At 34.1% G+C, this 22,669-nt stretch overlaps 1 protein-coding gene across 1 annotated transcript in view; it reads right to left on the bottom strand.

Annotated features, from left to right (window-relative positions):
* Nucleotides 1-1,419: 1,419 nt before the first annotated feature.
* The window catches only part of LOC100728240 (ovostatin homolog), a 45,223-nt gene continuing 23,973 nt past the window's right edge, over nt 1,420-22,669 (bottom strand). The window contains exons 18-36 of the mRNA XM_063238281.1: nt 19,362-19,464; nt 18,703-18,931; nt 18,028-18,157; nt 16,232-16,350; nt 15,467-15,518; nt 14,629-14,712; nt 13,737-13,913; nt 12,940-13,021; nt 12,172-12,328; nt 9,862-9,936; nt 8,862-9,027; nt 7,906-8,114; nt 5,946-6,155; nt 5,376-5,500; nt 4,215-4,305; nt 3,799-3,867; nt 2,777-2,879; nt 2,053-2,123; nt 1,420-1,569 (exon numbers count right to left, since the gene is read on the bottom strand). Coding sequence (XP_063094351.1) covers nt 2,071-2,123; nt 2,777-2,879; nt 3,799-3,867; nt 4,215-4,305; nt 5,376-5,500; nt 5,946-6,155; nt 7,906-8,114; nt 8,862-9,027; nt 9,862-9,936; nt 12,172-12,328; nt 12,940-13,021; nt 13,737-13,913; nt 14,629-14,712; nt 15,467-15,518; nt 16,232-16,350; nt 18,028-18,157; nt 18,703-18,931; nt 19,362-19,464 — 2,234 coding nt within the window. The 3' untranslated portion in view covers nt 1,420-1,569; nt 2,053-2,070. The remainder of the gene's footprint in view (nt 1,570-2,052; nt 2,124-2,776; nt 2,880-3,798; nt 3,868-4,214; nt 4,306-5,375; nt 5,501-5,945; nt 6,156-7,905; nt 8,115-8,861; nt 9,028-9,861; nt 9,937-12,171; nt 12,329-12,939; nt 13,022-13,736; nt 13,914-14,628; nt 14,713-15,466; nt 15,519-16,231; nt 16,351-18,027; nt 18,158-18,702; nt 18,932-19,361; nt 19,465-22,669) is intronic.

The following is a 22,669-nucleotide window of genomic DNA, read 5'->3' as shown; positions in this document are numbered from 1 at the left end:
TAAGCCCTGTAAGGACAGCCATTTTTATTATTTTATATTATCATGTTCACTCATTGTTATATCCTAATGCAGACTCATACTGGCAACTCTACAGGGAGCTTCCATTTCTTTACTTGATTAGCACTGTATCCTCAATCCCTGCTGTTCTGTGGCTTCTGAACTTAACATCTACTGGTTCCTCCAGCTCTTGAGCACACAGAGAGCCACTGTGGACATTCTCGCCTCTGATCCTGTTAGTCTACCTAATAAATTCTCTTGTATAAATATATAGTGCATATATATATATATATATATATATATATATATATATACATATATACATACCACATTAAAATACAAAGCATTTCAATTGAGGATAATTAGACTTGTTTATTCTTGAAGTTTCCCTGACACTGTGTAATGCTTATAATACCTCAATTAAAACTGAGATGTTAACAAATATGTCCTTTAACTGATTTCACAATAAACTTCTCAGGGTCCATGCATGTGAGTATTATGCAAATTTATTTCACTGTGTTAAGAATTACTTTACACCTTTACAGTCCTCATATTTATCAAAGCATGGCATCTCAAACATTTATGTTGGATACCAGCACTCATATTTTTCACAAAAACCCCAGTACCTATGAATATTTAAAGATATAACTCAAGGAAAATAGGACTCTTCTATTGTACGTTTGAGATAAAATTTCAAGGAAAATGCAAGGAATTTAGTTTGTGTGACGTTCATTTGTTGGTATATTGGTTAGGAACAGAACTGATAGAATATATGTTATCAGTTGTATGATTATTGTTCTACAGTTATCAATTGTATAAATCATGGCAAGGAATAGTTATCGAGTATTACTACTCTCATAACAATTCTATGTAACTTATCATTGAAAAGTAATACTCAGTAACTTCTCCCTGCCATGATATAAATTGACTTTTTAAATAATGCATTAACACTCTTATAGTATTGTTATATAGAATAATTATTGGATACTATTTTCAATAGTAAGTTGAACAGCCAGAACAATGAAATAAGTTTTAAAATACAACATGCCCTTTGATTAATTGCATGATATTGTGTATGAACTCAATTAATTCAACACTTAGTTTGTGACTATTGTTTACTGTTTCCCTCATTTTTGATGACCTTTAACTGAGAAGAATCTAAGGGTTTTCTTGTGTTTGGGTGATTATTTTTGTTTCCTTGGCCTTTCAGAGAGTCCATTTCAACTTTCACTTAGTCTCTTTCTCTTGTTTCTTGTACCTCCTTCTCTAGATATTAGAGGAATCCTATTCTGTAAGCCAAAATCTAAAACTTGAATTTAGAATTAACAATAAATTATTCAATTTTCTATCAAAAAACCCCCTGCATTTTCTAGAATAAAAACTGAATGAAGTATTAGAAGAAAAGAAAATCATGCACTTAGATGTGACATCATAGCATTTAATGGAATAGAAAAGAGACAAAATTTGACAAGAAAACATGGTAGATTGTGGCTTATTCAAGATGAGTGGCAGGCCATGATTCTTTCTTACGATGATATAGAAGAGGAGCTTGTTAAAGAAATAGTTTTCCACCTAGAATTTAAAACACAGTTTAAATGATAAACAAATGTATGTATGTATATATAGGATAGATACAAAACATGCATATGCATATACATATATACAAATGCACATGATATATGAAGCATAAAATTGATGTACATACATATTTGATCTCTCAGTTTATAAAACAAAAGTGAGAAGATTAATAAAAAGTATGTGCACAGCAGTGAAAACTTTAAAACTATTTTAAGGAATTAATACAACTTTAATGATTAACAGAGTATTGATATATTACATACAGCAATACAAACTGTATGAAGGGTCAGAGACCTCTCTTTGTTTCTCTATTTTTCTCTGTTCTTTCCTTTTTTTTTGTACTAGGGATTGAACTCATGACCTTGTACTTTTCAGGTAGGTGCTGTTGCCACTGAGCTATATTCCTGGCTGGGTTTCTATTTTTATAATTTTCTTACCAGATAAATTTTCAATGGCCTGTAATGTTAATTTCCTTACCCATTTCTTCTCTGTGTCTCACTGGGAAACAGAAGTACTATCAATGTTGTAAGAATCAAAGGCATATTCTTCTGGAAAACAAAGGAACATACATCTTTACTAAACCTCCAACTGTATATAATCAGCTTATGTAAGCAAACTAGATCCAAGTTTTTCAATGATTTTATACATTCCACTAAAATTTGCTACTTGATAAAATGCAGTCAATGAACAAATGAAAGAGACAGAACTCGACTACTTGACAAAGTTCATATAAGATTCGTTAACAAACTAAAAGTACCAACTTCCGAAGAATTGTTTTATGATCACTGCAGTATGTTAGTAATTGTTTGGAATGTAATCTTTCAAAATTTTCCTGTAACATTTCAGAATACTGTCCACTCCATTCTTAAGTCAAAGTCCATAAAGATAGCGTAACATAGTAAGTCTTGGCAGAACAACAATGACCACAACAAAAACACTTGGAGGCATAATGTGGCTTGTATGTCAAGTTAAAGGGGAGCCTTTTTACATTGTAAATTGAAAGCATTCTAAATATTGAAAACTCTGTTAACTGGAAATTGCCTCAAGCAGAAGTTATGCTATGGGGAAAAACAGGTCATTCATACAAGGTAAAACTGTCTTTTGTTTATCTGAACACAGGCTGACTTTGGAAAATGTAATAGCTTAGAATTGTTTTTATTGCTCTTGTATTCGTAGCATTAGGCCACTGATGCTTGCCTACCTTTTGCATGATAATTGTAGACCATGACTGGAGCTGGCTGAATGTTGGACACAAGGTTGCTTTGCTCAACAGAAAAAGTGAAACTGTTTGCTGTATCAAAAACCTACAAAGATGCAAATTATAAATATATTGTAGTAAGTCTGAAAGAGGAAAATGACAGAATTGCTTCCAGAAGTTCATTGTCAATCCAATTAAAGAGATCTAGGGTGATCATTATCATACACAACAGAAAAGTGAATTAGTTGACATTAAATTTGTGGAATTTTAATTCCCATTTCTCATTGAAGGGCAAGGGATTTAGTTTAAAATTTTAGAGGAATATAAATGCTTATGTGACTAATAATACATACTATTATGTGATCATGCTTAGAAGAGGAACATAGAAAGTTGAATTAATAGTTGCAGAGAGTAGAGATTGTTACCAAGGGAGGAAAAAATGGGGGAAATGCTTGTCAAATGTATAAAGTTTTGATTGTGTAGAATAACTAAAATTCTAGTACATACTTTGAGGTTTATACTTGCTAATACTCTTTGTATACTTGAAGTTTGCCAAGAGTGTTGATCAATAGGGTTTTTAATCACATAAACAGGTAACTATATTGATATGAACATGTTAATTAGCTTAATTAATTTGCTGTATACATGCTCATCAAAATACCACACTGTATATCTTAAATATATTTAATTGCAATGAATTTTTAAGAAATTATGCCAGCTTTTATTGATGTTTAAGTTAAACCATAAAAGAATTATATATCTACTATGTAGCCTATGTTAGATAAAATGAGAAATGAAAATGTGAAGATAATGTTTCTCAACTTTAGGTTTGTCTACAAAGGGAAGTGATGCTTTGTAATATGAGATAAATGAGTGTTAGCAGGGAAAGATGATCAGTGGGGCAGAATACTTGTCTTCTTTTGTGTCCCACATTTTCATGATCCTATCATGTATAGCCATAAGAAGCAGAAGCCCTTTCATGGAAAAAAAAATCCGTGAAAGAATACCAGTATTGCTGAACTTACATTTTCTAAGTAGAAAAGTACATGGTCGTTCTTGACTTCTGTCTTCATTACATGGCCATTGTTTTCAAGCTTTGAAAAAATTGGCAGGAAAGGTGGGAGTAAATATTAAAATATATGAAAGTATCACTGCGGAATGAATGCTTGTGCTTTTTATTTTGTCAGGTTCAGTTTTATGAGATTTTCCTTGCATCATAATGTTTTCATAAGAAACCAAAGAAAGAAATACATTACAAACCTTGGGAAATAACAACTGTTTTGCTGTAAATTATGAACATTAATCCTCATGCTTCATTACAGCGAAAATACAATGGTGAACTTTGAGGTTCATCTAAGTGAAGACTTCTACAGTTTTGTTTAATTTTTCTAAACACATTTGCAATTTCTCTGTACTGAAAGATAATGCTTCTATTATCTACCTGCTCAATAGATGACAGGATTGGGGTAAATCCTGAGAGCATCTTTACATCCACAAGGACCACGTCGGGGTTATTGTGAGTCCCGGTATATCTGAAATTGAGAAAAGAAAAAAGCCCATTAATTCATTGGTCAGTTTAGAAAGTGACTTATGCCAGTGAGGCCAGAAGGTACAGCGTGGAGCACAGGTGAAAACAGAAGGGAGAAAGCCAAGGAAAGCCCTCTTCAAACAATTGTGTGACGATGGATGAGGAGATATACAGCGTATGCACATAAAGACTTACCTGAATCTAACATCTCCCAAATCTTGCTCTTAAGCACAACTAAGATCTCAGAATCAGAACCTGTAACAAATCTTACTCATTTGTAAATTGCATCGACTCAGGCTGGCCTTACATTTAGTCAACACCCAGGACCTTTGTTTCAAAGACAATTGGTTGGAGAATACAAAGGAGATTTGTCCCCAAAAAGTATTCTAAGTCTCAATTCTACTTCTGCATAGCATCACTAGACCTGAGGTTAAGATTTCCACAGTGTATTCAATTCAAAATTTTTATGTTCCAGATATTTTATATTTATAAATCTTAAGAAAAATCTCCCAGAATAATTTTGCTCAGTGTTAACTTGCATGGGAACTTTGGCTAAAATCTGGACTTTGTAAATCATATTTGAATTTGAGAGGATTATTTTATCTTCAAAAAAGTAAAGAAAATCTGAATTTTAGTCTTTATAAGTACAAAATAAACAGTTGCTGTCTTTCTACTATAGGGCTATCTGAACTTGTCGTGAGGAGGAAGTGCTGTATCTCTGTTGTCCCAAACTGGCAGCACCTCCATATGAAAAAAACAAAGGCGGAGCTGGAATGTCATTGTAGCAAAAGCTTTCAAAGTATACTTGCATAGTGTGTAAATTATTCTTGCTCATAATCCTAGCTCTGATTTAGCTAAAATTGTACTAAATGGATAAATTATACCTTTATGTAATGTCTACAAAGGGAGGCATGAAGGGATTGTGATGTATATATAATACCATCATCACCATCATCATCATCATCATCATCATCGTTGCAATAATTCTTATTTTTATCTTTCAGTTCCTGTTTAAAATATTTATTTCTTGATATATTTCTAATTTTGGAGTTAAAATCAGACTTTGACACTTACTTGAGGGTCACTGTAAGGTCAAAATTAGTTTGTAATTCATCGGCAGAAGTATTCTTTACAATTCCCAAAGAAAGGGAAAATCCAGATGATTTTTTGGGTAGTGGCACATTAAACTTGAGGATGGCCTAGAACAGATATCAAATAAGAGAAGACTCATTCTGTAGTAATAACTGAAGGATCTATTATTTTTATGTAGTATTTCCACTACTTATGTGCTTCACAGTTTTCCCATCAGAGAATCAGGCTACATTGAATTTAGTTTTCAACAGACACAGAATCTTTAACAGCGTGATTTAAACAAGACAGAATGCTTGAAATAGAATTTTACTTATTCTAGAAATAGAAAGACAGAATACTCGAAAAAACTTTTACTAGCCAGGCACACTTAAAGAGAGTATCTCTTCACAAAATAACTGACAGTTTCTGTGATTGATTAGGAAACAAATGAGAGAAAGAGTGGAGATAAACATAGAGTCATGCAAAATGACAAAATCATGTTTCCTATATAATAACTGAATCAGATTTTTCAGTGGCAAACATTTTCCTTCTTTTTAGGAAGAGGTCTATTACCTGAATAAACGTACAACCTTGTCCTTCCACATCGACTGTGTATTGTCCATCCGCTTTTGTTAGTTCTGAACGTTGAACCAGTAAGCGGTTATCCTTGTTAACCTCAAAAATTTCAACGGATTCTTCACTTATAAAGGTGACTGTGTTTTGATCATTAGAGAAGGTTAATTTCATGTAGCTGGTTATGGCAAGAAGACAGACTGTTGTGTCCTGTGAAGAACAGTACAAGCTGTTGTGATACAATATAAGTCCTCATTTGACTACAATCTTTCAATAAATTCATAGAAGTACTCCTAAAACAGGTCAACAGAACATTACAAAGCAACATATTGCACAATAAAACATATATTTACTTGTGATTCGATAAAATGCAACCTCTGCTCTTGAAAACAATTCTGAAAGTAAAGCTGTTATATAGTTTGGTGACCTCGCAGTAGCGCAGGTCAACTTCAAAGAAAAGACAGAGGTCTGCTAGTTACATCTGGAGTTTGCTGCTGATCTGCCTCTTCCTTCTTCCCAATTCTCTGTTCAATCCCAAATTTCTCTGTCTTCTTGGGGTCCTGTTCCATTTGCAGTCTCAGCTTTGCTTTCCCGGTGCATGAAAAACTTTTGAATCCAGTATTCAGAGCCCTTGTCTGGTAGCCTTTTTCTGTCTAATGCTGTTTTCTGCCTTAAGCCTGAAACTTTATTCTTTGCTTTGGCTCTTTCTTCATCCTTAAATTCCACTTGTCACTGTGGCTTTAGACCTTTAGGTATTCTGGGACCTGTCTCCTGGCGACCCTGGCTTTGGACAGTGTGAAATTATGTAGCTGGAAAATCTGAAAGAGTTTACACTATTTAAACCTGGCGGAGCTGGATGTGGCAGCACAACGGTTGGAAGGCGGAGGCAAGAGGATCCTACTAAGTTCAAGATCAGATTGAACTGCTAAGAGAGACCCTATAGCAAACAAACAAACAAACAAAGATGCATGGAAGCCAGGATGGATAATTTTTAAGAATGAAGGAGAAATTTCCTCCAACACATTCTTCTACCTCCACTCATTCCAGCTTTCAAAGTCCTGTGGTCTAGAGCTCCCTCCATCAGTTCTGTTGGGCAGATTCGAGGTTATTTCATCAGAACAAGGGCTAACACTCTGTGGGTCAAGAGTACTTGATCAGAATTTCAAAGGATGGTGCTCGGTGAAACAGCCCCAGCCTCCCATTGTTCTGCTTCTTTCTCCTTTCCTTGTCTTTCTTCTGTCCTTTATATTCCCTTCATTTCTTCTTCCTTTTCACTTTCTTAACTGACTTTGAAACTGAAGGGTATTTTAAAATTATGTGTTGTACTTACTGAATGAATTTTTAATGTCCCTGTTCTTAAAAAAGAAGGAAAGATAGAATTAGAAGATCTTTGAAGACTCTATTTGTCTAAAGTTTTACTAGAAAACTAAGATTTAAAAAAAAGAGAGAAATGAGTATTTTCCTCATAAAAATAAATCTATATTTATTTGCTTTCAATTTTTCCTGAAAAAATAAATTATTGGTTTTATAGTTAATTCATTTCTTCTGTTATTCATTCCTTTCATGTTCCTTTTCCATTGCACATATCATAGGATTAGGGAGAAATCTTTCTTTTTGGTTGATGTGTAGTCTGAGTACAGCACTGCCTGATATCTAATGTTCCAAGATTCTGATGGCTATGCCAAAAACATGTTCTAAAATTGCATTTTATTTTTAGTGTGTAAAGAAAACTACAGGTAAGATATAAAGGTCTCATTTTACTTATTGTATATAGAGATTTCCTTAAGGATGCCTAATACATTATAACCATCCATAAGTGATTCTTGTCCAAAAAATAGGATTAAAAAATAAAATATTCTTCAACCTAGAAGGTGAAATTTGGTCATTATCTTTGCTTCCTAAACTCACTGTAGAGAAAAATGGCCTGCATTGTTATTAATGTCAGGCCCGCATCAGTCACCTGGGTGGAAGAGAAGCCTCCATGGGAGTTCATCCTTTGGATGAGCCACTGCACAATCTTACTAGCATAGGCTAAGTCTTGAGTTCTTCGGGACAGTACAGCCAACAGCACATAACAAGTCTTCTCAGTCTCAGTAGAAGCCCAGGGGATAAAGGATGGGAAATTGTCTGTCTTGTCTTTCTCTTCTTCCTTCCAGTATATCATATTATCTGAGAAAACAGGAAGAACTTCACATAGTCACTATGGAAAAAACTTTTTTACATGGCTCTTATAACAAGTCGTTACAAAGCTACATAGATGGAGAATGCAAATTCCATTCCTGCTCTCTTGTTTTGGACTGAGTTATGTTCCTTTAAAATTCATATGCTGAAGCCGTCTCCTCTGGGACCTGAAGGTATCTGCATTGGAGATGGGCTTTTTAGAAGGTCATTAAATTGAAATAAGTCTTTTGGGTGAGGTGTAATTCAATCAGGTAGTCTTTTGAAGAAGGGAAAATTTGTTTACACCAAAAGACCCCCAGAGATTCACACATACAGAAGAAAAACTATATGAGGACAGAGGGAGAAGACATCCATCTACCAAAGAAAAGATCCATACTTCCTGACATCTGGATCTTAGACTGCTACCTGTGAGAATATAAGCTTTTAAATTAACCAATTTGTGGCATTTTATTATTATAAATCAGTCAATTAATATAGTCTCAACGAGCAACTCCTTAACATAAAAAGTAGCTATTATTGTTCATGGCATTTGGTTTCCTTTACTTCACTTAGCTGAGCTGTAAAAAGAAAAATAGTGAAATCTAAAATACATAATAATCTTTCAAGATAAAGGGACACTGATGAATTCCAGAAAAGAAACAGGAGCATACAGGTGAAGTAAGAATTTCCATATGATTGCTTAGAAAATTGCATCAAGATCATTTCCCACTACCTAAAATGAATGACTCAACTTACCTATCTTTGTGGCAGACTGATCTAGGATCTGGAGCAAGGCTTCCACTTGCTCTTCTTTTCTGGCTAATGCAAAAGTGTAGGCTAGGATTGCCTGTGTGTAGCCATTACTGACACCCCTTTCCAAGGTGTCTTCCAGGCAAAAGAGCCCATTTCTTAAAGCAGGAAACTAGTGAGGAGAAAACACATATTTTACAATGATACTTGACTGTTTTATAAACTCTGAATATTCAAACTCATTGTGGTTTATAATGTATAGAATACAGCCTCGAAGTACATTTTACTAACAAACCCATTAATACTATTCATATATAATACACCTTAATATATCATTAAAATGAATTTTTAATGTCATTGTTAGTATATAAGAAAGAAAATTCTGTTGTAAGAAAATCACAGTTTTAATATCTTACCAGTAAAATCTTGGTTATAACATAAATTTCATCTATTTAAGAAAGCAAATAAATTTATTCGTAACGTCTAAATTATTTTACTTTGATGCTTTAAATACGGATTTACAGTTCTATAGATGTTTCTCAAGATATGCCAGTGATTCTAAAAACTCCCACCTCTTAATTTAGAAATAGGTTTTGGAATCAGACAAGCTGAACTTTGGATAGGGGGATAGCCAGTATAAATCCCGTTTAGGCTGAAAATATTTACTCCTTGGATATATATAGAGAAACAGAATTCAAAGTTACAAATTTACTTAGGATAGAGGGTCTCAATCTCAAATTCTTGCCTGAACTTTAGCAGATATCTGAATACCTGAAACCGTGTGAAAACTTGAATGTGTGTGTTAAATATATTTTCCCAAAGGAAAACTCAATGTATATCAAAGGAGTCTATGAATGAAAATTAAAACAGCATCAATTTAAAGATGGAAATGAGTGAAATGCTCTCTTGATGTATCATGCAGTCTAAGAACTCCAAATCACTCAGAATGTAGTCTATTTAATGTGCATTTAGGTGACTGAAGCCAAATGATGATGGGAATCCGTACATTGGAATTGAGCCCAGCTTCAAGGAACATCACAACGATAGATGAAGTGAGTACAACGGCTTCTTCATCTCCAGTCTAAGAAAAAAAGAACAGAGTCAAATAGGATGGTAGGGTACCAAAGAGAGGCTGTGCTGTAGGGAAACTAACTATAAAGAAATAGTGGAATGAAGGCCTTTGTTCATAAAAACACCTGAATGTGGGTTTTTTCTTTTTTTGTGGTGTTTTTAAGGTTTTTTTGTGGGTTAGCACCCAGGTATTCACAAAACTAGTCAAGCTCTCTACTACTGAGGTACATCTGAGGTACATCAAACATGTGTTATATTAAAATTAGTGAATTAATAGCAATGCTTCTTGAGCAAGAATCCATTAAAGTCTGATATAAACATAAATCATAAAATTTTAAGTATATTTAATGGCATATTAAAATTTAATGTGGTTGGTATTACATATGCATTCCAAGTAATTCATACAACTCTAACTAGATTTGATATTAATGTGAAAAAAGAAAAGAAAGAGTTTCTTTTGAACTGAAACAAATTGGTTAATAAACCTCTTTTAAAAATCCCTGTAAAGGTACTCTGGGAAGTTTCAGTAGTCAGTCCTGATAGATTATTACAATACAAACTCAGAAAAGACTATACATAATGTGGTTTGAAAATTGTACATAAATATCCCCTGAGAAATTTAAACATAAATAAGTCAGGACTGAAAATAACAATATGATTTAAAAACTCAAGACAGGGAGGTGATTATAGTGATTCTGACGCAAACAACATTCAGAATGGCATTTGGGACCCACTGACCTAGTAAGAAATTCTCATCTATTTAAGCAAAACATGATTTTTTTAAAAAAAGAAATGGAATATTTCTGAGAAACTAAGTTGTCAAGATGCAAATAGCAACACATAGTGGACGTGAAAATAAAATATGATGGTTCATAACTTTTAAAATGTAACAAATGAGGTAAAAATTCTAAAGGAGTGTTTTTACTTTGCTCTTGCTTCTTTCTCCTAACTGAAAGTACTCAGCTCCCTACACACACATTAATTACAGTTGTTCATAGTCACAGAAGATGGGTTCTGGACCACGTAAGGATGATAAAACCCGTAGGAGCTCAAACTACAGTGTTATATAAATAGTTCTTATACTGTATTGTTTAGGGAATACAGAGGGGAAAATTTGTTCATGTTCAGTTCATGTGTAGTCCCTCTGGCCCTCAGGTTCTTTCAGTCTGAGTTCAGATGACTTCATGCCTGTGGCATCCATGGGCTCAGAGGACTAACTATACAATACAGACAAAGGATTTGGTAAAATCCGACAAAGGCAAGCAGTGATCAGTAACTTATCTAAGAAGAAGAAAGATAAACAGAAGATGAGTGGGAGCAGTGATTATGAGGAACACAGAGCCAAAGCTCAAGATATTTTATGGAGTGCCAGCAAAGGCTAAGATATCATGAGAAGGGGTTTTGAGTACTTTCAGCTTTTGGAATATTCCTAACAAGTTAGGGGAATGAAAGAGAAAAGAAATGAAGGTGGATAGCAATTTTTGATCTTCAAAGAAAGGGAGTCAGAAGGAAGGAAATTTTTTTTTTTTTTTGTCTTTTTCCTTTTTATCGGTACCAGGGATCGAACTCACAACTGCTTGCTTATAAGGCAGGCGCTTATGCCACTGAGCTAAATCCCCAGCCCAGGAAGGAAAATATTTAGCGATTTACCCAAATATGGACAAGAAAAGTAAAGTAAAGTGAAGGGGTAGATCTCACCAAAACATTCTTCACCTCATATGCAATGTGGCCTAGGGCAGGCTTGGCCAATGTCATTTTCTGTGAGAAGGTATTAGAAGAGCTATCTTCCCTGGACAATGTAAACTACCAGGTAGTCTCCCTGAAACTTTCTCGTCACTAGTAACTAGGAATGAACTTACATTCTTTTTACACTCAAGAACTTCTTCTTCAGAATAGTACTGTCTGCTCCAAATTTACGGATGTGCTTTCTCTATGTTTTTATTTCTCTCTTCTTTTCAATTTTACTTACTACAAAGGACTGACTCTGTGTATGGATTAAAGACTGAGTAAGATAGACAAAACACTTAGGAGGAGTTATAGCCAGGCTGTGATTAAATATGCATGCAGCAGGGATGCGGCTGCCCACCAACACACCACAAGGTTATGATTACAGCACACTCAGAAGGCACAAGATTCACACACACACACACACAAAACGATCATGTTCCAGTTGTGGTTAGCAAGAGGTAAAGGTAGGGAGGCTAACATGGAGTAATAAAAAAAGCCACATGCTATTACTTCTCACCTGCCAAGCATTGTTGGACCTATGGCCATCACTTTCAAAGCAGCCATTTGCTTTCTGTTTGCTTGAAAGCCAGATTAAGGTCTGTTTTTGAACTGTTTCATCAATGAATACATACTCTTTCATTCTCTCAAATGTCTTATAAGTAAGGGCACTGAACCTGTAGTGCAGGTCATCAGAGCAAAAGTTAGATTAAATGGAAATGATGATAGCAGTTACTTATCCGTCCCTCTTGCTGCCTTTATGTAATGGATTCATTCAGCTTGTCCAGTAGCGTTTGTAACAAGTATTGATCAATAGTAGCTCTGTGGGGTCAGAGAAAAATTTTGAATAGGGCTCTATACAAATTAGTGTGCATTCTCTTCAGGCTGTTTACATCAAAAGGCCTTGTTCTATAGTTAATTATGCATACATGGAGAGTGACACATTGTAAACAGATAATTTGGGGCCTTCTAGTTTAGTTTTCCTGAATCAATACAATTTCAGGAGAAGTGAAGAGTAAGGTGTGCCATTTTCCATGAACCTAACCAGCTACAGATGTTGGAAGCTGCCATGAAATGATCAGATAGCTAAGCAAACTGCACAAGACTCTCAGTAAATTATTTAAAAATAATCAAATATTCTGGTTTTTATCTGCTTCTCCTCTGGAAATTCACTTTGAAATCCACTTTTCTGCTAAACCTCCACTGAACTGAACCTTCACCTTCATCTTCTTGTAATTCTTCCTCAGTCGATTTGTGTATTATTGAAAATAAAAATTTAATCTCTCACCATAGGTTTCCTTCCTTATTCCTCTGCCAAAACACACTATATGAACCATCAGCATTTTTGAAAGACAACTGTTGTTGATAACCTAGAACACAACACAGTAGGAAATTACTTTTTCACCTAAGAAAGAAAAAAATCATAACAGAGTAGGACATACTCTGAGTTTTGTAGTTAGACACAAGAAATTTTCTAGAATAACTTTTTCAGTTATAATCTCTGCAATTTATATCTAAATAATTACTCTATATTTAATGGAGAAAAAAACTCCTTCATAAAATTTTGATGACAAATAAGATACAAATATGCCTAACATAAATATCATTGATACTTATTAATGAATACTTTTGCTTTAAGTTCTTTTTATTTCATTCAGTTTTACTTTTTTTGAAGGACCCATTCATTTCTTGGTTTTTCTTTGACATCATATTTTATGGTTTATGTACTATATTTCTATATTTAAGTCCGATCACTTCATTGCAATAGAATATAAATAAATAAATATACCCAAAGTCAGTAAATGATTCATTTATAACAACTATTAACAATAACAACAGGCAAGATACTAGGCATTAAAAAAATCACTGAGCTCATATTTTGAACTATTACAATTCTCAATTATAGAGCTAAATTACCATACAAATTTTGACATAAAAAATAAAACAGCTAAGACTCAGTAGTATGTAAGTTCAGGTCCACTTTTGCTTTACTGGACTACAGCATAAGAATAGCTTTATGACATTTTAATAATAGGAAATGTATATTTCACCTATTATGGGAAGAAACTACTTCAATCATCTCACCGTTGGATAAGAAAAAGGATGCCTTAGATTTAACTTCCTCTGTTAATTGTTTAGTAGCCCTCAAGTAGTCCAGGACATAAGTATTGGAAGCTAGAAGGGCAATATTTTGCTCTCCCCATCCATAGGGCATTTGGAGAAGACTCTCCAGATTCTGCATTGCAACTCCTAGAGTATCTCCTGAAACAGGAAAAGCAGAGTCATATTGCTTATAGTTGCTATCTCAGCATTAATAAACATATATTAAAGAGACATGGTGCAAATAAATATTTTTTACTGATTCTGAAAGGTGGAAAAAAGGAAAAGCATCATAAAGTATCACAAAGGAAGACAGCCATGCGGAATAAATTAAATGGGTTTCTGACACGAAAAAATATTCCTGAAATTTTCATTACCAGACAAAACAGGAAGCTAGTAAAATGCATTTATTTGTTCATTTGCTCTCTTGCTTGTTTGGTTTTTGAGAAGCTGGTCCTATGAAATGCAAACTGCAATCCACCCCTCTCCAAAAGGTGTTAATGACAGAATGTGTTAATGGTAAGAAGTTTGCCTTTTAGAAAATATTTCCCCTTTAGAGGAAAATCCCAATATCTTTAACATGCATAGCTTATTCTGATTCCTGATAAGTAAGTCTAATATTTCAGATTAATGATTGTAATATAACCTTTTGTTTTCTGAATACTAGTTATCATCTACTAGGATTAGTGTTTCATATGGGCATAGATTTGGAACTGGATCTTTCAGATCCTATATGGAAACAACATAGAGCATAGTCTGAACAATAATTGCCTCCAATCGATATATTAAGAAAATCTATCTGTTTTTATAGGAATTTTTTGAGGCCATCTCAACCAAGGCTTTTATATCAGTATGAAACAAAATTTAATAAATTTACCCAAGACTATTAAAAAGGCTCTGGCAGAGCCTTCTATTATGTCGTTTGGCAACTCCAACACTACCTCCTTGGAGACTTTGGTACCTGAAAAGAAAAATATCATTAAAAAATAAAGTGAAGACTTCATTTTATTAACAACAGTAGTAGATTTTAAAAGCAAACACTTAACACTTCCATTATTTATTTTTGTTCTACAAATAGCTTGTTAGACAAAATAAAATTGAGGACTCAGTCAAGTTTAGAATAGCAATACATTCAGAAAAAGCTTGTGTCTCCATTTTCCACTAATGTAGAATCTAAAACATTTATGTATGTAAAAACATAAAAACATAAAAACTACTGACCAGGACTATAAAAACACATACACAAAAGGTATGGCTTGCAGATTCTGATTAGATGTTAAAATCAAATCACAATTCACCAGATGAAATAGTACTTCCAATGCACCTAAAGATGATGATTGCGGGTCCATATATCTATGGATTATTTATCTTAAAAGCACCTGGGCAAAGATTATATTATGTAATATTGTAACATGCTCCTGATTTTTCATTGACTAGTATTGTATAGTGATTATATAAGAGGAGCTAAGAATATACAAGATGAGCAAATTTTATGGAGGCAGTAAGATGCTACCAGTTTAAAAAATATTTCTTAGGCATATTTTTATTTGCTAAAATTACACAATGAAGACCAGATAGGAGATAGGTAATCTTCTAAGAGGAATTTAAAATGAAATGAAATGGCAAGTGAACTAATGTAAAAGGAGAAGAAATAAACTGACCCGATTGATAAAATTTCTTTGGGACTAATTGGCTATTTTCAAAAGTCCTCTTACCTTTTGTACAAATAAAAAAACTCTGGGTCACTTCTTTTTCAATACCTTCAGGCTGTCAAAAAGTAAGCAATAAATAAATAAATAAAAATAAAAACCAAACACAACAAATAATGAGACAATTAATCTGGGTCAAGTTTCTACATGAAATGGTCAATCGTCAGTTCCCTTAGGCATGGCTGGCCAGGTTTGCATTATCCTCTCTGTTCATATCTAGAAGTCACTACACGTTACCAACACCATTAGGTTGGTCATTGAGTGACACTCTAAATGTCTCTGCACTTCTCTACCATCTTCAATAGACCAAGGTGTCTTGCAGAGTAGGCACATGCCAATAGGTGAGGCAAGAATGCTCCCTATCAAGCACTGAGTCCTGCTAACGATGACAAGAGCTTATTAGGAGCATAGGACAAATAGATTTGCTACTGCATGTGAAGCTCACTTGAAAAAGTAAAGGTAGAGGTCATGAGTTTGATCCCCAGCACCAAAAAAAAAAAAAAAAAAAAGGAAAGGAAGAGGATAGGACTGGGCATACAGGAAGCACCAGGTGTCCCCAGATCAAGCCTGTGTGGAGTAAGTTTTATTCTCTAGTGTGACGTATTAGAGAAAGGATGAGATTTAATGATGTTTCAGTCTATTTGAGAGAAACATTTCATGTCAAAAAAAGACTGAAAAATAAGGTCTCTTCAACGACATGTTTCCAGATCTAACATCTTAGATGCTGCCTGCCTCACATGGAGAAAAGTGTGATGCTGTGCATGTACACACCTCTACCAATATGCTTTTGACAACGACGTCTTTCCAGTTTAGATTTTGCTGATCAATTGCTTTATTTATGCATGCACTGTTCTGTCTGGACTCGGCAACTACAGTGATATTCACTTTACCTGGAAAATATTACCAAATGTAAGTTAAAGTGATCACTGGCCTTAGTATAATGCGAAATGATTTCAAATTCTGTGAATCTTATTTTGAATTGGATGAACCAAAGTCTATGAAATTATTAATGCTTTAGAAGAAATTATTTGTTTTTTCTCCTAAATGGAGGTAATTTAGGACGATTTGTTTTATCCATTTTAAGATTCCTCATATTAAGGAATCAACTACTTTTCTCATATATGTTTTTATTGTTACATTTATTTAATTAGAACATAAGAATTTTTAAGAAACACAACATTTTAAAAAGATATCTGAGTCAAATTTTTAATGTTGTTTATAAAGATAACACGATTTTATAATCATATAACATCGGATAATTGGGACCCCTAACATTTTCCAAAATCAAACAAACACAAGTGGTATAATATAATACAGCAGAAAAGAACTAGATTGAAATTAAGAACTAGAAAGCAGTCCATTGTGGTTTTTTTAATTTCCTGTGATATCGTATTATGTAAGTAAAACTGATCACAATTTTCCTTATTTATAAAAATTAGAAGATTAGAAAAATTACTTGTAAGGCTTAACATTAAAAATGTACTTATGTACATAACCAGATATACTGTTGGTATTCTCTGCCAATGTGTTTTGTTCATTGTTTCTTCCTTTAGAAAGTCTTTGATACTCTTAGGACTGCATCCTCCAAATGCAAAAAAAGAGCAAGTTTTCAATATTCTTACTCAACAGCCAGGATAATGTTTTTGAGGTTATTGCATTACTAAAAAACTAAAAAAGTTTAAACCTAGTGGGAAAAATTGGAGGCAGATCTATATAATAGGTGAATTAAAACAGATTTATTTGTTGTTAAAATATTGCAGAGTATATGGGACACAAATTAATTTTAATGATTTAATTTTCAAAATTACTCATAATCAGTATCATGCATGTTATGTTTAGAATTCCTTAACTTTTTCCTTCTGCTATCTTTCAGCAAGATTCTTCTAAACCTCTATTCTGTTCTGGTTTCTGTTCTATTTTCACTTTTTAGACAGATCTCATTAAGTAGCCCAGACAGGTCTTAAAACTCAAAACTTAAAATTAATCTACTTCAGTGCCTCAGGTACCTGGAACTACAGGTGTGCCCCACTGTGAATGGACTAACTCTATTTTTCTATATTATAGATACTACATGCAGAGAGGCAATATTTTAAGAATTTTTGCTCTAAGTGTTGTGTGTTTTTTGAGATCCTTAATATTCTTAATATTTTGAGATCCTAGAGGAAATTTCCATGTCCCAGAAATCTCCATAATTGATCAACATGATTGAGAAGCAATTTATGCATAATGGCATTTTGTATAAATTGTGAGTGAAGAGACAAGTGTACAAAGAATTAAGACAGCATTAAGAAAATATGATGTGTGGACTTGATAGATAATGTGGATTAGCATTTATAGTGTGTTGTAGTCCCATTATGCTTTTTTGTGTAAATGACTGATAATTTTGCTCTACACAATATTAGCAACTAGAAATCAGATTATAAGGAGCAAAATTTTTAAAAAGTCAAAATTTAAAAAGAACTAAAGACAGTAGGAATAAAATGAGGTTTTTTTAAAAGTGAATTTAAGGTAAATAGCTGAAAGAGTCTGTTTTTAGGAGACATTAGCATAGACACATAGCCCCTTACCCAAGTTTTGAGGTATAAGAGTCCAGACATATGTTTTCTTCTCTCCAGCCTGGATGATATCATTCCCATTGCTTTTTAGGGTGTTAATATAGGCTTCATAATTCTGAGATGTTTCTAGTTGAACAGATACCTATATAAAAATAGTCATGGTAAGAAGGCAGCCCTGAAAATACTTTTATATTACTATTCTATCTGTCATCGATTCTGTTTTAAGTTTGCAAAATTAAGTAAAAATTCCATCTCCCATTTTAGGTAACTTGCTGAATGAGTTAAATACACCACAGTGATACATGTACAGTCATGTTTACAGCAGCACAATTCAGAACAGCTAAATCTTGGAAGTGGCCCATATGTACATTCACAGATGAACGGATAAAGAAAACATGGTATGTACACGCAGTGGAAAACTACTGTACCACAATAAAGACAAATTTGAATCGTATTTGCACAAGAAGCTAACTATGGGGGAGTAGGCCTCATTAGGAAATGTCATTCTCAGTGCAATTCTCAAATCAGTGCTGAGAATTAATGCAACTGCTTTTGTGTGAGGAACGTGGAAATGAGGCCATCTCCTTACAGTATCACTTTAAGAATAAGGTAGATATTCAAAGAAGTTATTAAGGAATCGTTTAGTTTTGTCAGACTTTTGTCCCCAGATCAGGGGGAATAACTTACTTCCACACATGTGTTCAGATAGCTGAAGACACTGACAATCAAATCAAATTGTTCATTTCGGATCACTGAGAAGGGTAAAGCGATTTCAACAAAGAAAGCCTGGGAGACTTGCAGAGAGACTGTGGAAGAAATGCCAAATCCAGCCTTTCCATTCACACAGAAGGCACTTGCTTCCCATTCAGTCATAGTGTCAGGGGTGACAAATGAAAGATTTGCTGAACCTGAGGAACTGCAAGGAGAAGTTGTTGATAAAACAAAACACATCCTTTAGCTAAATGAAGAACCTGGATTTAATGGACAGCAAGAAAAATCTATTAGCTGAAGTTTAAAAGTGAATTACAGTGTTTGACAGAGCATTAGATAAGAATCTTGAGAGCTGAATTTCTATAAAAATTTAACCTTTAAAAAGTCATATTTCTTTAAATACTATCTTAAAAAAATCCGTGGCAGCTTAAACTAGACTGTGAAATTTATTGCCAACAAACATCTGGTTAAAAAAATTAAACAAAAACAACTGTGAGACAAAAATTGAAATAGGACCAGAATGTTTAAACAAATGTTCTATGTTGCACAAATATGACTAGGAATAGAAGCTAATAAATAAAAAAAGAAAATAGAAATACAAATACATATGAAAGGAAGCTGCTAAAGTAACTCACTCAACACTGAAAAGGTCCCATATCCACGTCTCAGGGAATTTTGTTCTTACGGTTTCTATCATAGTCTGTTGCACTTGGTTAGCATTCTCTCTCAATGCAAAACCTTAAAGAAAAGAGAAATGCATCAATTACTGGGAATAAAAAATCTGTATCTTAATGACGTGTGCTCATAAAGTTAAGTCTTTTGTAGCCTGATTCAATGTGAACGCAAAATGGGAATTTATTCTTGGGGCTCAAATGCTGGCAAATGCGAACCTCAACCTGGGTATCAGTATTGGGTAGCTCAAATCTCTACTGTTATAAAAAGCAACAAAATGACAAATAATCAGCCTATGCTTTCCCTTCACAGTCAGCCTACTGGTTGAAGTTTCTCATCCAATATACTGAGTCTGCAAATTCTGCTTTTGCTAATGTTTTCAATAACATTAGGACTTTGAATTTTTAAGAACATTTTGTTCAGAAGTACGGTCTTCAGGCTGCACTCAATACACTGTATCATTGCATCCTCTCCTAAATGACACTATTGTCAAGTAGCATAACACAGAATCCTGGTTTTCTACTCTCTTTTGAAGGATGTAAACTCTCATGCTTGGTCTAAGAGCCGTATTAAATCCTCTTCTTACTGGGCACCATCTCCTACTGATATCTCCTGCCAGCTTCAATCACAATAGTTCTTCCAATGCCTCTCCTATCTTCTACCTGGACATTTCTCTTGAATCTAGACTTGTGCATCTTTTCATTCATTTCTTGTGGATACTTTACAGAGAATGTGAATTCAGCTACTCCCAAAATGAGCTCATCCTGTGCATTCCCTGCTTCTACTGCTATCTCTCCCTTCCATGAAGGGTGTCCAAACCTAACTACTTACCCAAGTCAGAACCTATAGCAGTGTCTGATCCCCTCCTGTCCTGTATGCCACATAACTTATGAAGTCATCTATTACAAGTTGAGGACAGCTCAGAGATCTATTCACATTTCTCTGTCTCTACTGCCTTTTTATAGTTGTCCAAGTCATTGCTGCTGCTCAGTTGAATTCCTGACATCTGGGTCGTTTCACATACTCTCAAGCAGCCTAAATCCCAAACGCTTTTTACAGAGCAAATAAAGATACTGTTTAAAAATTCATACTATATTGTCTTATAGATTGCCAAGAGGGTATTATTATAATAGGATAATTCCAAATTCTTTAAATGTCATATAAGGTTCTACTGATCTGTCCACATACATCTCTTGCTTTAGTGGTTTTTATCCTTAATTTGAACTGCATCTTTTGCCATTCAGAAGGGCGTGTGGTTTCTTACCTCAGCTTTCATAGCTTTTCCTTCTTTAGTTGGAGTGCCTTTCTCTTTTGTGATACGTTTTGGTCTCGATTCAAGAGTTACTTCCTCCAGGAGCACAAAATAAGCCCTTAAAATTAAGTCTCTTCTATTTGATATATATGTTTTAAAATGAAATACATGTCTAAGTCCCTTTGCTCCTCACTGAAACAAAATACTGGACACCCACAATTTAAAGGAGAAGAGAATTATTTTGCCTAACTCTTGTAGTCCACTACTGGCTGGCTCCAAGGTAGGATGGCATGGTGGAAGGGCCTGGGTGGAGGTTAGCTGCTCTTATTATGGCAGCCAGAGGCAGAGAATGAAGGGAACAATGAAAGAGAGGAGTATGCCCCCCCAGGTCATATGCTCTGCGACCTGTCTTTTCTAACCAGGCCTACCTTCTTAATATCATATTTAATTATAGCTTCACTGTGATTTAATCATCCTTCAAAATTCCTACCTCTGAGCACATGAGACTGGGGTTGGAGGCCTACATATAAACCTAACAAGCACTATTCCCCTGCTTTGGGAATTAGCTTGTTACTGTATTCACATCATGCACCTCAGTTCATGGTCTCAATAAATACTTGTGAATGATTGCATAAGTGAATGACTGAAGAAAAAAGAAAACAAAATGAAGAACTTTGGGTTTCAATATATTTTATCCAGAGAGATAAGAAAAGTTTGGATGTTTCTGATAAAACTTATTATACATAGTTTAATATAGTAAGTGAAAGTGAGTAGCTTTGTTGATGGACACTTAGATTGTTTTCAAGATCTGGTTATTACAAATTGTGCTGCTATAAGTGCAGGTGAACGTATATTATTGTGGTATGATGTTTTCAGTTTTTCTGGGAATATGCCTAGAAGTAGAATAGCTGGGTCAAATGGGATTTCCAATCCCAGCTGAGGAATGGATAAACAAGTTATGGTATTTTTACACAATGGAGTACTATTCAGCTATAAAGAATGATCACACTGAGATATTTATAAATAAATGGATGCAACTTGAGACCATACTTATAAGCAAAATGAATCAAATTCACATGTATTAATACCGCCTAGTCTCCCTAGTGTAAGAAATGGTAAGAGTACATAAGATTTTATGGTAATCACGATTCCTTACTACATTGCTTTGAAGCCTTATAATGTTTTCATTCATTAATGAAATGGTTTTACTCTGTTTTGTTTGATTTATCATGTGTGATGGTATGAACGGCTATTTGGAAGAAAATAAGACATTATGGCAGCCATTGCTGATTTAATATCATCTTGCTTTGAAGTCTACCATGCTTTTGTCCTTCTATTTCCATTGGTTCTAATATATTGAATCTTATTGGATTTTAATATGTGGGATGACATAAACAAATTCTATATGGAAAATGAGATAATATAGTAGCCATTGTTCATTTTCTGTTATCTGGTTCTGAATGCCCTGTAATACTTTCATTCTCTTGAATGGTGTTACGCTATTTTGTTATGTTTGATATTATTGTATGTGAAGGTATGATCAACTATTTCAAAAAAAGAGACATTATGGTAGCTACTGTTATCATCCGGTTGTCTTGTTGTGAAGTGCTGTGTTGCTTACATTGTTCTGATCTGCTTTGTTCTGTCCTTTTTTGTCTTAATCTGTTTAACATAAAATTTTTTAAAAAGTAAGTAAGTTGCTTTAATTTCTTGACCAGGACTACAAAGTGATTTGAACTTTCAGACTTTACAGGGCCTTTTGAATACTCAATAAATCCATCATTTTAAAAAGTTGTCAGGCCGGTATGTTTGTCAAGTGGTACGTCTGACACTCATCTCCAGGATGGAGTCCACTTCAATCACAGAATTAGTGTCAGTAAGAAGCCAAAGGAATTTAATCAAAGTTAGTTGGGTATTCTCAGAGGCATTCAGAATACAGCTTTTATTTGGAGTCTGTTATAATGATCTGGCTCCATCTGGTTTCCCTGACTGTATTTATATGTAAAAAATCTGCATGCC

Source organism: Cavia porcellus, unplaced genomic scaffold, assembly GCF_034190915.1.
Source record: "Cavia porcellus strain 051 isolate PalLab524CR breed Dunkin Hartley unplaced genomic scaffold, mCavPor4.1 scaffold_27, whole genome shotgun sequence".
Taxonomy (NCBI): Eukaryota; Metazoa; Chordata; class Mammalia; order Rodentia; family Caviidae; genus Cavia; species Cavia porcellus.
This window is presented reverse-complemented; position numbering and strand designations above follow the sequence as displayed.